This window comes from Cupressus sempervirens, chromosome 8, assembly GCF_028749045.1.
Source record: "Cupressus sempervirens isolate cs-2001-9-10 chromosome 8, ASM2874904v1, whole genome shotgun sequence".
Classification (NCBI taxonomy): Eukaryota; Viridiplantae; Streptophyta; class Pinopsida; order Cupressales; family Cupressaceae; genus Cupressus; species Cupressus sempervirens.
The window spans coordinates 733838689-733855873 of NC_143125.1; the positions used below are offsets into that span (position 1 = coordinate 733838689).

At 35.3% G+C, this 17185-nt stretch overlaps 1 protein-coding gene across 1 annotated transcript; it reads right to left on the reverse strand.

Annotated features, from left to right (window-relative positions):
* Positions 1–756: 756 nt before the first annotated feature.
* Positions 757–1119, reverse strand: LOC149544522 (auxin-induced protein 15A-like). The gene has a single exon (XM_089795980.1). It carries the CDS (start codon positions 1117–1119, stop codon positions 757–759), a length of 363 nt encoding a protein of 120 aa, XP_089652106.1.
* Between the last annotated feature and the right edge of the window lie 16066 nt (positions 1120–17185).

Consider the following 17185-nt stretch of genomic DNA (forward strand, 5'->3'; position numbering starts at 1 on the left):
TTTACATACATTCTATTCCTCTGAATCAAACATTAAGTTTGGGAGTCAAAGCATGATATTTTAGGCTAGTCCAGTCAAAAGCAAATTATTGAATAGTTTTTCACCTACATTCTATTTGATTGAATTCCATTGAAGAATTTTTGTAAATTACTTTTATATGTTGATCACCCATTTGAAATCGTAGATTTTGTTATAGTACTAAATGGTGAAAAACTATCTCATAAAAGATAAGAGTCTCTAGCCAACATAATTTAAAAGAATATATAAATAAAAATATCATCAACATTTCCAAATTTACATCTACCATTGACAATTAACACCCAAAAAATTGTTTCCACGAGAACCATCTTCCCATCTTGACAAAACGAATCCATACACCATAGAAAATGAACAATCAATTCGCACAAACTCTAATTTTTGATTAATTATCCCGAGATCTGATTAAAAGGCAATGAAAAGGTACATAGTTAATCAAGTAAACAAATTGCCTTGTAAACTCTCCTATTTGGGCTTGAGCCCATTGATCTGTTATACACATTACATATTAATCATTATCATGATCGTCACTATGACATCTCATTAAACACCTTTGTAATTAGTATCTCAATGGTGTCATGGCTATGCATATTATATGCAAAATTAAAGAGTCAGCTTCCTCAGGAGATTCAGAACTGTACTAAGATCTCATGTTGGGGTGTACCATATTACTCAAGTCTCATAGCTAAGATAATGTTAAAGAAAAAAGGGCAAAAGATATCAGCAAGAAAACTGTTGCAACAGATCGGTGATTTGAAGATAATGGGCAGCAGGGTTCCTTGTGTTGATAAGCCTGAGTAGATGTTCGAAGAAGCAAATGCTACAAGCCACTTTAAGACCGCCCTTGTGTGAATATCCCAACTCCTCTGCAGACAACTGCAAGAGCTCCTCAAACAATGGGTGACTCAAAAAATGTATCTCCACAAAGAAACGATGGCCTTCATTGCCCACATAAACAGGCAAACACCCACGGGGAGCACTTGAAGACTCTGTTGATTTTCTTCCACATTTTAACCAAACAGAAGACTTTCTGATTTGGGTTTTCTTTCCTAGTTTCTGCAACTGTTTTGCCAAACTCTTCATCTTCAACCTCTTTCGTTCAGAAACAACCAAAAATGGGTTGTTTTCAGAAAAAGAGGAAAGCAAATGTAGAATAGAATAGTGTGAACTGGCGAAGGAGAGAAGGATGGAAGTGCTTTATATAGAACATGATGCCATGTAAGGGAAAGTTTAAAAATACCAAGCGTCCTTGAAATGAGGGTGGGGCGTCTGCAACTTCACGTGGTAGGAGTTATAAAAAAGGTAAGTTTCGGTTGAATTTAGTGCCAACTTGCTGAGCCCGAAAAGAAGGGATTGATAAAGGTTACGTACGCTTTAATATAATGATATATGTACGTAGGCGTGCAGTAGCAACAGCAGGCTTTTAATAAAAATTGCAGTAGAAAACAGTTAGGAGATGATTGCTCTTTTTAGAATTCGTTTCGAGTTTAGTGGTCAGCCATTATTAGCCCACAGAGTTTTGAATCCAATTTTGGAAATAGAGTTTTACCATAACACCAAACTAAAACGTATATAATATCAAGGGGGGCTCTCAGTATATCAACACCGTTGAGGTTTTGGGAAAGTGGTTTAAATTGGACTAACCTCACCCTGGTATATTTTAGACAGCAAAAACATTTTCTTAGAAAAATGAGAACGATTTGACATGAATTTAATATTATTATCATTTTATAAAATATAAAGAAGCATAAGTTCGCATTGAAACTTTGAAAATAGTTAAGAAAGATTAAATTGTTTAAATATTTAAATTACTAAATTTAGAATGTTTTTTCTTATACAAATGATTACATTCACTAGTTCATTTAACTTATTATCTATTCAAAATACTAATCAGTGATAAGCATATGAATTCATTTGTATTTTTTCAGTAAAGGGTAAGAGACCCATGTCTTTATTGGATAAGATAAAGTGATACAACTTAGCAAGCGCTGAGAATGAAATCTAAAAATTTAATAATTGACTAAGCCTCAATTGATATATAAAAGTGAGGGTACTACAAGGCCTCAAGTGACAACTATAACATACAAGCATTTCTACTGAGCAAATCAATTTGCAGTTCACACATCCAATCCATGAAAAACCTATATAGCTAAGCACCATATGCATATCTATATATTCTAGAAATTTTTTGGTACAAACAACATTGATTTGTAGAGGCGTGTTACAACCATCACTCGTGACAACCAAATTCCTTCCAAAGATCACAAGCCAATATACAATTTCAATTCTTTTTGTCTAAAACTAGTTAGTGGCATCATCTCAAGGCTGAATGTACTCTCCCATGTATTAAGTTTAAAATGGAAGAACGGCCATTCATAAGAGATTCCAACTTAATTGAACTTTTTTTTATCTCTCTCATTTGGAATCATTATAGCAGTCCTAACAATACTGAAGGTGCCCACAAACATTTTCCATCTCTCGTAGTTAGCAATAGACAATGACAATTACCTATTTCTTCCCCATCTTTTCTATGTAAAGCTTCAAGTTCCTATTGTAATTAATACACCCCTCTACATACAACAATATATCCTCTGCTACATGCCTTGGGAAATGTTGTTGTAGATCAATAATTATAAAGTAGTTATGTCCAAAATATGCATACCCAAGTATTTATTAATGTACCTAGATTTCAAAGCATGTTTGCAATAGAATTTGCATCTTAGTAACAATGAGAAATTATGTATTCTTCAAACCTTGGCAGTAATTTCCAAACCTCTATCAACACACATTGAAGCTCCCAACTAATAATTTTCTTTGAGATCAGGGTAGAGGTTATAATTTGTAAGTCCCCCTCTCTAAGGAGTCTAGAGATTTTCACAAATAAAGCTAATTTCACACCTTCAAGTAACATTGTGGCTTATATGACATTGTTTGAGTCATTCAATATTCTAGCATAGGCTGCTCTTAATACACAAACTTTACAATCCCTAATTACTACTCCAATTCCTTACTTTCCCAGGTTACCCTTTGAGGCTCCATCAAAGTTTAATTTTGCTAAAGGTTGTTCAATTTTTTCCTTATTTACAAATTTTCTTATTTCCTTCCTAGGATGTCTTCCAAATAGTACACCTTTGAGACGAACCCTCACTCATTTCCAATAATTTACTATGAGGTTATCAACAGAAGAATATGTCGAAGATAAATATTTAGTTCTCATTGTAAAGGAATTGATTGATTCTGAAATGGAAGATTCAATTTGCTCACAAACCATATCTATTGTCATACTTTCTCTTCTAAAAATTCATTTTTTCCACTCCCACCATATGCCCTAGACAACTACTAATGGAACAATTCCCCATATTTATGCGAAGAAAGATCCTTTGTTTAATAAGGGTCACCCAATCAATAGTTGCTTTAGAGAGGCAGGGAAAAGACCATCCCATCTTAATTTGAAAACAACCCACTTCTAGCACTCTTGAGAGAACTCACAATTTAACAGCAAGTGATTAATATGTTCTAATTATTTAGCATAGAACACACATAGAAATTAGTTTGTTATACCAAGTTTATGTAGCCACCTACTCATCAAGATTCTCTTTTGTAAAGGTAGCCAAGGAAAGCTCTCACTTTTTATAATATTGCATCATGCTTCTAAAGATGATTTGAAAAGAGAAATAATAGGATGAACTAGTAAATGTAGGGCCCATTTGCCATTGCACCAAAAGCCATGACTTATAGTGAACATGGAACACCACATAATTAACCACCTGTGGGTAGGGGAGCGCGTCACATCACCCAACAATCTCCCCCTCGACACACATACCAGGTGCTTACGCGGGTCGGGAAGGCACCGGGGAGATTTGAACCCATGACCAAGCCAAAACCAGGCTCTGATACCAATTGTATGGCCCATTTGCCATTGCACCAAAAGCCATGACTTTTAGTGAACATGGAACACCACATAATTAACCACCTATGGGTAGGGGAGCGCATCGCATCACCCAACAGTAAATTGGTTGAATAAAGAGGAGTAGGTATGATGGAATTACAAAGGGCACTTGATTAGTTAGCATTTGACAAGTTGATGTTTTGTTTCATCATTGCATTAAGTGAAGAAAGATGAATTGAAGTGTAGAAGAGATAATTGATAAAAGTCAAGAAGTTGTATAAAATATGAGTTTGACCAAGTGGTAGGTTACTAAGTCAATGAAGAAGTTAAATATTATCGAGCATAAGATTAAGGAACTTAAGTATCATCCGAAGAAAACAATATTAGCTGAGTGATGGTAATGAAAGAGCAAGATGAAGGGGAAACTAAAGTAGTGACCAAGCATAGTGATGGTTGAGCAGGCTAGTGTAAGCCAAGTGGGATAGATCAATAGTGACTGAGCTTCCTACTTATAACCAAGTTGAAGGACATAGAGATGATTGAATGTCAACAAATTAATTTTTTTTGAAAGAATCAAGATTTGAGGCAGACACAATTAAATTTACAAAAAAGTCAAAATGTGTTAAAGATAAGGATTGATGACCTAACTTATTTCATGCATGAATTGAGTTTGTTAAGCAATCTAAGGTAAGATTTAGTGAGAAGTTTCAAAAAAATAAATAGAAGGGGAAAATGATTAACATATTCAATGAATCTGATCAACCCTAAGATCTACGTTTATGTTTAAGTGGCAAAAGATTAAACCTATCTATTGAAGGAGGCATGGGAGATGTTTTACATTTGTTGTTGGCTGGTGAATTTGTGAATAAGTGAAGAAAAAGAGTTGCAAAGGAAAAGTGAGAAGTTGATAAAAGAGAGATTGCTTAAAGTTTTGCCAAGAAGATTAGAGATGGAGAATGTGATAAAGTTCAATCAATAAATCAGGAATGAGCCAAATAGAGATGTGAACTTGCAAAGTGAGTTGTATTTTATCAGATCAACCTAGTTGTTACTTTCTAACCATTATGACTGCAAAATCCTTTAGCAAAAGGTTGACCTAACATTCTTGTTGTAAGTCCTTTAATCAAGGTGACATTCTAATGGGATGTTTTAGAGTCATCTAATAAGGCCACTCCTAATAGGGTGATTAAATCCTTTAATAGGGTCAAACCTAATAGTGTGTTTTGTGACCTTTAACAAGGTTGGCTCTTACTCGAAGTCACTTTAGAACAGTGAAAAAGTGGTAGCATGTTACTTGGTAGCTTTTTCCAAATTGGGTTTCTAAATTAAATCATGGTGTCATACTTGTATAAATGTTGTTTTCATGTCTCATGCTATTTGTTATTATATGTTTCTGTAATCTGGCTAGCACTAAAATAGAGAGCTAAGTCTTAATATGAATAAGTTGGATTACTGATGATTTTCTATATTGGCTGAGTGGATTTATGAGTTTGGTTAAGTTGTTTGTAGTTGTTAAAAGTTGAATTGGTACATTTGGACCTAAGGATAACTGATTCAACCCCACTCTTAGTTATTCTAATCTATATAACAATTGGTATCATAGAATTTGTGCTTGTAAGGAAAGTTTGAAGGGACTTAAGCTAAAGATCAAGATGTGCAAGAAAGAGTTACCCAAGCTAAACAAAGAGAACTTAACAAAATGAGAATGTTTAATGAGATTGCATCTATCTAGATTTGGAGATTTTGCACTATACTAATTAGACAATGACTACACTAAAGCACCTAGACTTGTGACATTTGAGAAAATAAAATAGAAGTAGGAGCATAATTCAATGATGATAGATTTGACATATTCCCTAAGTTATGTTGAGTTTGATGATGTCAATGATTGCACTACTACAAAGAAAATGTGGGATAAGTTGGCAAAAATTCATGGAGGAGAAAAAAAGGTGTTAAGAGATAAAGTTAAAAGTTTGAGAGACAAGTTTGTGTTGGAAACTATAATTGAGACAATTGATATGTTGTCATTGATGTCAAACATTATAGGTAAGATAGGTTCTATTTGAGTAGAGCACCATATCAAGATGATTGATGAAGAAGATTTGAGAATGACATAAAAAAGGACCTAGACGAAAGGTTGAGCTATGAGGAACAACAATAGGCACTTGATTAGTTGGACTTGGACAAGATAATATGAGTGTTTAATTATAACCTAAGTGAAGAAGATAGTTACACTAAAGCCTACAAGAAGTGATAGTAGAGTTAACTAAGCAATAGTTTAAGCCGAGAAAAATGTAGTGTTGACTGAGCAAGCATCAAAAAGTATGTTGGAAATAATAGTTAGTAGTGATTGAGTAATTAAGTGATGACTAAGTGTCAGAACCCAATGTTGGCAGTGGGACATCAATTGATAGATTATGAGGAAATCTTGATTTCTAGCCAACATAATTGAATTCTTGAAATATGGAAAGCATGTTGAAGTAAGGATGGATGTCCTAGAGTATTTGATTCGGGATAAAACATGTTTGGGTGCCTCTATGTGTGAATTGAAAGAGAAGTTTGGAGACATTTCTAGAAGAGAGAAGAGGAGACAAAATGATGGAAGGATTCTATGAATCTAACCAAACCATAAGATCTATGTGTTAGGATTTAACCAAAAACAGAAATAATAATTACATGCAAATATAAATAATATCAAAAAATAATAGATCACACAAAAAAGAACACAAGACACCAAGATTTAATGTGGTTCACCCAATCCTTGGGCTACGTCCATCAAACAACAAGTCCAATATTATTACAATCCAGTGATTACAACCTAATTACAATTTGTAGTCCCTTACAACTCAATACTGCCACAAGAACCAATTCTCACATCACACCTCATTAAAAATGCCTAACCCTAAGCCCTTTCATACAAGTAATTTTATGTTGCTTTAGGGTTACAACATGTCGGCCATACGTCACCCACACCATTAGCCATCATCCAATTTTTTTTATGAATTATGTACAATACTTCTTTAATTAGTCACCATAAACTAACAATCTACCAATTGTAGACTGATTAGACTACAGACTAGACAACAATCTCCCACTTGGACAATGATCCTGTAGCAATACCGCTACCACATGGGGCTCCCACTGGATCAAACCACCCTGGAATCTACTATTCATTTATTCTATTTAGTTTAGAAGACCAACCAAAGCTCAAGAGGAATTCAACTTCTCCCTTGTCACTACCTTTGAACACATATCTGCTAGATTGTCATATGTATGTATCTTATCTTGCTTTAACTATCCATCATCCAAAACTAACTGAATGAAATGGTACTAGAACTGAATGTGTTTTGTCTTTGAATGTAGAGCTGAATTCTTTTCAAGATGAATGACACTTTGACTATTTGTAAGTAAATAATTATCCCTCTGAGGGTGTCCCACTTCTTCCAAGAAAAACTGAAGCCATATCATCTCCTTGACTGCCTCTATAGCAGCAACATACTCTGCCTCTATAGTAGATAAAGCATTAGTTACCTTCTGTAACCTAGAAACCTAGCTCACAACTGCCCCGCCGATAGTAAATACATAACCTATAGTACTCCACCTAGTATCAATATCCCCTACCAAATATGAGTCAACATAGCCCTATAAGTTAGTAGTAGAGCCACCAAAGTGTAAACACTTACTGGATGTTCCTCTCAAATATCTGAGAATCCATTTTACTACATTCCAATACTCAATTCCTAGATGACTCATATACTTGCTAACGATTCCCACTGTATGTGCAATATCTGGCCTTGTGCATACCATAGCATACATCAAGCTTCCTACAGGTAAAGCATAGGGTACCGTGGACATCTTATCCTCCTCTTCTTGTGTCTTGGGACACATCTCCTTAGTCAACTTCAAATGACTAGGTCAAGGTTGTTGGAATTACAATAGGAAAGGTAAACTTTTGAGGGGAGGGGAGGGTGAATAAGTAGTTTAAACTTGAACTCGTAAAACTTTCACCACATATCATTCTCATAAATTCAATAAGTAAAATAAAATAACATGCAAAGCATATACATCTAAATCATTTAAACATGTAAGCATTCACACACATAACACCAGATATGAGTACCTAGAAACTCTCCAAGTGAGAAAGTAAAATGGAGGTGGGAATAACACCCACAAATCTTCACTAGTGTAGTAATAAAGTGTATCCAATGAAGGTTACAATGTTTTCATCATGAGTCATGATCTACCCTGTGAAAGGTTTGCCCTATTAAAGGCTTATAAAGACTATTTGGTCTAACCTTGATAGAGGATTTCAAGACCCTGTTAGAAGTGTGCCTTGTTAAAGGACTTTAACTTACAACTAAGTAAGCACCCTATTAAAAGATTTCATATAGCCTGTTAGGACTACTCTATTAAGAGATTTTGACTAAAATCACCTATTAGAGTGTCTCAGCTTTGATACTATAGTTAGAACTTGCTTGCCTAATAACAAATCACCTCTAAACACTTCTCTTCTTGATCCTTCTCGATTTGATGTCTCTATGCTATATACTCTTCTCTATCCTCTATTCTACTCTAACTAATTTTGCAATTCAATCTCACTTCATAACTTCTAAGCCACCATGAGGGTATGTGCAGGATCATGGTGTGCCAAAAAGTGGCAATGTCAAAAAAAGAGAGTTTGAAGATGCCTAAAAGCGCTTCAAAATCCGCTCTGACTTTTTTTTACCTATCCAGGAACCAAACCTGGAAGGTTAAGCCGAGCCTTATCAGATATCCGATATCATATTGGATATCTGATATCATATCGAATATCCGATATCATATCAGATATCCGATTTGATATTGGATATCCGATTTTAAATCCAATATCCGACTAATAATTAAAATCATATAATAGTATGATATATTATTTAATATTATTATTATTGATATAAAATAATAATAATAATATTAAATAATATATCATACTATTATATTATAATAATATTATTATTATAATTATTATTATACTATAATATAATAATATTATTATTATAATAATAATTATACTATAATATAATAATAATATTATTATTATATTATAATCGTATAATATTATACTATAATAATAATATTATAATAACATATTATATTATAATAATATAATATAATATTTCATATATTATAATATATAGTAATGTAATATAATATATAATAAAAAAGTATAATATATTATAAATTATAATAATATAGTATAATAATAATATTTTATATTATAATATATAGTAAATTAATATAATAAATATAAAATATAATATAAAAATATATAAAATGTAATATATATGTTATATTATATATATTATAATATCGGATATCTAATACCTGTGCATGGATTAAACACAAAATCACAGACCCGCGGCCCTTATTTTCACACGAATTTGGGCCAGTCAGATCGGATATCAGATAATAAATCGGATATCAAATAGCAAATTGGATATCAGATATCAGGTATGTTCCCCCCCCCCCCCCCCCCCCGACTCATTTTTAACCTAAATTTAATAAATTTTAACAAGATTTTGTTTTTTTTAGTTGAATCTAGGGTTTTTTTGACAAAAATGGTTAAAATTTAGATTTTTTTTTAATATATATTACATTTTGCAATTCAATAGGAATGGCTGATCAAAATGATGACACTGAGGTAGGGAATAATATTCCTTGCAACCCACCACCAAACGATCCAGTATCCCCACAAAACCGTCCACCAAATGATCCTCTACCTCCTCAAAACCCTCCTCGAATCGAGGATTTGATAAATGAAAATCTCACTGAGTTGAGAGGTTTGCATAGAACATACAATAATGTACCTACACTGGCTCCTATGTTATCCACGTTAAACACCATAGTGGGTAACATTGAAACTCTTACAAACCAATAAAATGCCACTCTTCGTTGGCGTGATGAAATGCACCAGATGTTTGATGATGGTTTGGATTATGATGAGGTCGTGGCCCTCAACATAACCAAAGACGATTTGGCAAGCCTTTTTGCTAGCCCAAAAATGGGTATACCAGTTGACCCAAAAAAAACCAAACTATCGATTAAATGGTGCACAAATGACACCATACGTGCAAATTTTTGGGACCGTTGGTGGATGGTCTTTGATATCCCTCCACATGGAAATTTAGACATACCATTTTATTTCCTTATAAAATTATATGCAGAATTTGTGTTGAAACTTAAAGTGAACTATTGGAGCATGAAGCCCAACATGGGCTTAGGACTAGGAGCTCCTCAGGATAGACCCTCTTCCCAGCGGAAGAAACTTGGCACTTTTGTCCCCCCCCCCCTGATATCTCCCCCCCTCCTCGAGTACAGCATCCAGATATTATGGCAGAGGCTAGCTCTCAGACCATCAGAGCCATTCATAGGCTGAGTAGCCTAATGATATCTCAGGCTAGGTTAGTCTTGCCTCCTCGTGTTGATGATGTTGGTGCCAGTTCATCATTAGCTAGCTCGTCACACATTTTTGTGCCTCACACTTGCATTACATGCAAGAATATTTTCCTGGGTCCCATAGGTGATCTTGCTGAGTATCATTTTGTATTAGACGAGGATACACCAGATGCACGTGCAGAGGCTACAGACCCTGATGCGAGAGAGGAGGGGAATGTAGAGGCATGGACTCCTTCGGTGTCGGTATGTGTATACATTTTTCTGTTATGACATATGTGATTTAAAGTTAACTTTTATAATAGAGTAATTTTAATTTTTAAGCCATACTGACTTTTACATGTATGTGATCTTCATTCATGTTTAGTTGATGACCGAGGAGGAGCTCAGACAGATAGATGATGCTCCACTCTCGGCCATTTCATTTGGCCTTGAGACATCTATGGTACATTATGTTGTGTTCGCATTTCTTTTTTCTATTTGATATTGTAGCATATATGGTTGCTAATCTTTCTTTTATCTTGTAGATACCACCTGCCCTGGGGGGACAAAGTGCAGGGGGTGAGCTAGCATGCATTGACAAAGGAAAGGTAATTAGATGTTTTCTAATTGATTAAATATTGATGCATTCTTGTAATATGACCGTTTGAATTTGAAATTCAAATTTCAAACTATAGTTTTTATGCATTCCCTAACTTTCTAAACTATTCCATTGACTCAAAATTGGTCATATGGATTTATTAAATGCAACTAAGTAAATTTCCAGAAAATTGAAGTTTTTATTATTTTTTCTCCAAACCACCGTACACTCTGATCTCCCCCTTTCAACTGAGATCACATATGACATATATAAAGGTCTACATGACCGTTGGAACAACCATATAGGCATTCCCAACCATAAAACAAACAAAAAACCACTTTTTGCTAATATTGTTTAGACTCTAAATACCCTATTCTAAGGCCTTTTGGTCCCATGGAGTCACTTGGTTTATAACCACACCAAAATGCTTGTGAGCCTTACATGTGCCTTTATTACAAAACATAGACCAACTTGTAAAATATGGACCAAACCTTTATTCCAACTTCCTAATCTACTTGAATCCTCGCTTTCATGGAGTGGCAAGGTGTCCGGCAACAGAGATACTTGTTCCCCCCTGCCACATAGGTTAGGTGCCCTGCACCACCTTTCCTCTCTCTTATTCTGAACATTAGTCCACCAAGTGAGTGATGTTCCTCTCAGTCTTGTTGTTGCTACTTTTACCTTCTTATCTGCCTCTATGTCTTCAAGATCAAAGTAGTTCTCAAGGGCCTCTATCCACCCTAGCACTTCTTCACTATCCATTTTACCTTGGTATATTGGAAAATCAATATGGTTCTTCCCACCATTACCTTGTACTGCCTTAATGATTCTCATAAATCTCCTTTCTTCAGGATCATCTTTTGTCTCATGCTCTTGCCTTGCATTACCAACCTCTTCTTCTTCATGGTTCTCTCCATGATTTCTTCCTCTAACCTCTTCTCCTCTAGTTTCTTGCCTTTCCTTTTCTAAGGATTCTATCCTTGCAATAAGCTTCAGCCTCTCTCTTCTCATCTGTCTTTCTTCCCTCACTCTAGATGCTTCAAGTTCTCTCCTCTCTCTTTTCTCTTTTGCCAACTCTTCTCTCAATTCTTCAAGTTCTCTAGCCATTTGATTTTTAGGAGGCATTTTCACAACAAGTTTTCTTCCTTCCCAAGGGCCAACTCACTATTTCTCTTTCTTTCCTCACCAAGAAATCTCTGGACACCACTTATGTACCTTTCAACTCTAGGACACACAAGGAGGAATTAGACACACCAAGGCTTCAACAAAGGGACCAACACACTAAGGATTTTCAAGATTATAGGTCTTGGTCACACTCCTAAACACCCAAACTTCAAAACCCTCCTTAAAATGGCTTAAAAACCAGGGCCTGCTTGTTCAAACCCCAAAACTCAATTCTAGAACGTTTTGACTTGTCTAATGACAAGATATGATCATGACAACCTACATGAACCTATCAAATGACACATCTACCATATGAAATCCTAAAATCCTATCTCATGCCCAATTACAACTTTCTTCCACATATGAGTCCAACATTATAACTTTGTATGCTTCCATGAGCCATAATTGGTGCAAGGATTGCCCAATTGACTTCAAGAGATGTTCCATGACCTCTGTAATGCCTTGGATCTTCAATGTTCCCCTGATGAGCATGGGATGCTCTTGCATCACTTATCTTCATAAATAAATTCAAAACTAATTTCCGTGATATTAACAACTACTATTTTGTATCTCATAGGAGACTCCTAGTGCACATGAGGTTCGACGGGACAGTTATGTAGATTTGATGACGCGGCCACTCACTCCTGAAGAGGAGCCTACAATAGTAAGTTGTAGTTTGAATTCATGATTAAATATGTTATAAATTTAGCATGCTATGAATTATAATGTTATATTTTAAATTTTAGATTCATCTGACAAAGGTATTTGAACATATACAGCCCACAATCACAGAGGTACTAGCATTGCCGAGGGCATACGAGAGGACTCCTGACTAGCGCAGGAGGTCGACAAGAGAGGTATTTATTATGAAATTTTGATAGTATTAATCTCCAATACGGAAAAGATCATTATGCATTTGAGTAATTCAATGTTAGATACGTAGAATCATATAAATTTATTAGTCTAACTTTGGGTTTTCCTTTTTTGTTTATGTAGGAGGCATCCAATCCACCTAGTGCAGCGAAGAGGCTGCATTTTGATCATCCACCAGCACCCTAGGATAGTATAGTTTTCGTAGGATGCATCATGAGACATTTTGAGATGGCATATGCCACATTGTATATAGAAACATTGATATTATACACATTCTGATGGCAGGATCAGCCACATTTTGTATATGGATCTATGTATTTTGATATATATATATTTGAGTACTTTTTCTATGGATACATGATCTTTGATATATATTTGTGTAAAATTTTGTCTATGGATACATGTATTTTGATATATATTTTTATCATTTACGTGCACAATGATATACATATTAATTTAGTATCTAGTATTGTTCAATTTATCGTGGATCATGTGTCATGCCCTAAATTTTACTAGTAAAAACACAACAATTTTTTTTTTTTTAGCTTATGAAGTCGCATAAGAAATTACATATTGTAAAACAAGGTTATCATTGAATAGGAGTTCAAGACTCATGTGAATAGTGTGAAGGTGTTAACATTTTAGTCACAGGTGGTTTTCAAATAGATTGGATGACAATCTAGTTCAAGTTAGCGTCATGAGTCAAACGAGCAAGTTCAAGATACAACACTCATAAATTAGTGAGGTAATTCATATCCTAACAAGCCTCTGATACTAATATTCTATTAGGGTCTGTCAGTTGTATCATATGGACTAGGTCGTGATTCTAGCATGTAAGGGAAGGGGATCAGAATTACTTATTATCCTCATTACCAATGTACACACATTCATTAATCATTACAATATATATTAATGTGACAATTAGTATATTACTATATCCTCATTATCTATCAACATTGCTTCCTCACCAAATTATTGAGTGCACAACAAGATTGTAAGCAATCTACTAAGTTTTAAATTTATACAATCAATGGTATCACATAACATCTATGGATTGTTATTATCAACTAGTCATTTACAATACCACAAGGAGAAAACTTTCTTTCACATTTTCAAATGATAACAATGATGTCAAAGCAAATCTGTGACTCGTACCAATGCTTTCATAACAATATAAACTCCAAATGAAACATGCATAGACAACCTTATCAATATTTTCTTCTACATGTACATTAGGTAACAATGATACAATCTCCTTCCATCACAATGGGGCAACATAAGGGACTTTTCAAAATCATAAGGAACATGGACATTGAAAGATATGGACAATGAGTAGCATGAACATTGTCCAACATGATCGTTGAGAACATGAACAAGCTGGTGAATCCTCCTTCACAAATGAGGGCACAATGTCAAGTTTTCTCATCCAACATCAATCTGCAAGATGATCATTCCAAGCCATTTCCATTGCTCCCTTGGACACAAATCTACATATGCAACACAACAAAATAACAAGGACCATGGGTGCTTTCCACCCAACCATAGGCCTTAAAGAGACCGCCCCCACGCTAGGGAACAAGGCTCAAACTGGGATACACATACAATCTTTCAATGCATAAACATTACATTTCAAACTTGAACAATTTCCCCCCAAGACTATTTCACAATGGCTTCACAGATGGAACCATAAACATAGGGTGAAGGTGTGTTCTAAAATGGAGACTTGCCATACCAAACCATATTTGCAATAAACAATTTTCATGCCCTCTCGGGGCTATCATAATTCACCAAATTTCATGCCCTCTCGGGGCTATCATAAATGAACCATTTAATGCCCTCTCGGGGCCTCCACATTTCCTCCTCCAAACCCACTACCATCAGCTGTAACTCCTCAAACTTCCTTTCTACACCATACTTTCCTTATCACCCCCAGCAAGATATGAAATGTTATGGCATACAATGGAGCCCATACTCCAAGGTTCTCAATACATTTTTCGAACCCAACTTAAGCCCTTCACCCTGGACTTCTCTTCCCTTCCCAAAAGGGTGAGTGTAAGTCCCAATCCCATAACAATACTCAAGCACAAAATAAGAAAACAAAACCAAGTAGAAATAAAACAAGAAATTTTGGCAAACACCCCACTAGTTTGGCCAAGACCCTCTAATAAAGCCTTCCCACTAACTTATTTTAGCAAAAAAACTAAGCCACTCCATCCTTATGAACTTGTCTCCTCTAACGGTTCATCGATAGCCCTCACGAGCTCTGAGTTATGACCCTCAAAGGATCGACCTCAAAATGCACTTAGAGCACCTTGAAGACTCCTCGGTACGGGGTGGCCGCAAATGATGGATGGTCTTCGTGGCTAGAACAAAGGTGTGACTAGGGTTCACCCACTCATCTGGAGCTAATGGGACTGACGATTCGATGCCAAGATCAGTGGTTTCAAAGTTACGTTGTGGTGCACCTATGAACTGAGGCACACTGCGAGTTTTGGCATCGAGCGAGATCATTGTGTTGAATTCAAACAGAATGTGATCTCTCAAAAATGAGATAGGTTATTTTAGGCCTCAGGATCACCGTCCTGTAGCATTTTCTAGTTTGTCGATAGCCCTCACGAGCTCTGAGTTATGACCCTCGAAGGATCAACCTCAAAATGCACTTAGAGCACCTTGAAGACTCCTCGGTATGGGGTGGCCGCAAATGATGGATGGTCTTTGTGGCTAGAACAAGGGTGTAACTAGGGTTCAACCGCCCATCTGGAGCTAATGGCACTGACGATTCGATGCCAAGATCAGCGGTTTCAAAGTTACGCTGTGGTGCACCTATGAACTGAGGCGCATTGCGAGTTTTGGCATCGAGCGAGATCGCTGTGCTGATTCCAAACGGAATGTGATCTCTCAAAAATGAGATAGGTTATTTTAGGCCTCAGGATCACCGTCCTGTAGCATTTGACAGTTCATCGATAGCCCTCACGAGCTCTGAGTTATGACCCTCGAAATATTGACCTCAAAATTCACTTAGAGAACCTTGGAGCACTTAGACCTTTACATACACACGGGGCATTCTTAAATTAATCTCCATGGAAGAAAATTTCATAAAACTAAAGATTCCATAGTGTTGAAACATAAAATCCAAGATCTCATTTATGATGGGATTGTTGATACCTCTAATGACTCATCCACTCATAGCCTTCATATCCAACTTCATATCATGTCAGTATGCATGTGCTATCTTGCTTATTGGCTTTAATTGCTTATCCTACATGCTATCTTCTTTCATGGATTTTATGGCTTATCCCAAATGTGCTTCATACAACTTTTCAATATGAAAGTCTTTCAAAACATTATACAATATTATGACTCTTTATGCTTTCAAATGCTATGATTGGTTGTAAAATGGAAGAAATCAAGTATTCTAATTGTTCATCCGTACTTTATGGATTTTTCTTATTTGATTAGTTTGATAAAAATACTTGTAATAATCATAATGTCATCTTTATGTCAAATAAGGAAAAAACCAAATTTGTAATAAGATATCCGCATGCAATTATCTTTCATATAGTTATAAATGCTCTTAAAATTGTCGTTATAGCCTTGTATCACATGCAAATATGATTTGGAAGAACTTGTTCAATATCTTCCTCTTATAATTCCTTACAAAGAACCTACCAAAATACAAAAACCATATACAAAAAACTACACATTTTACATCATAATACATCATAAATTTTAGAAATTCTCCCCAATACCACCCCACTCCAACTCTTCATGATGTACCTACATTCCAATATCATACAAAAATTAGTAACTTATTGTATTAAACAAGATAATCATCAATTCATTAAATCATTATGAAGAAAATAACATAAGAAGTATATATACCTAGTCAAGTATTCCAATAGGGTCCTCTCTCTGTTTTAGGGTCTCCAACAAGGCTTCATGATCAGCATTAGCAATAGTAAAAAGTTCTTTTACTTTTGGTCTTCCTTGATGCTTCAATAACTTTACATTTGTTGCTATAATAAGATGCGAATATATGATAATTACTTTGTGCTTCTGATAGTCTTCGAATGTAGGAATTCCATTCCTTCTAAGCATGTATGTCCGCAGCCATGTTCCAGCAACAACCATTGAACCAGTAGGATACGTGAATCCATCATCATCTGTGATCGGTTGTGCAAGTTTTTGTTTTCCTCTTACACAACGTGCTAACC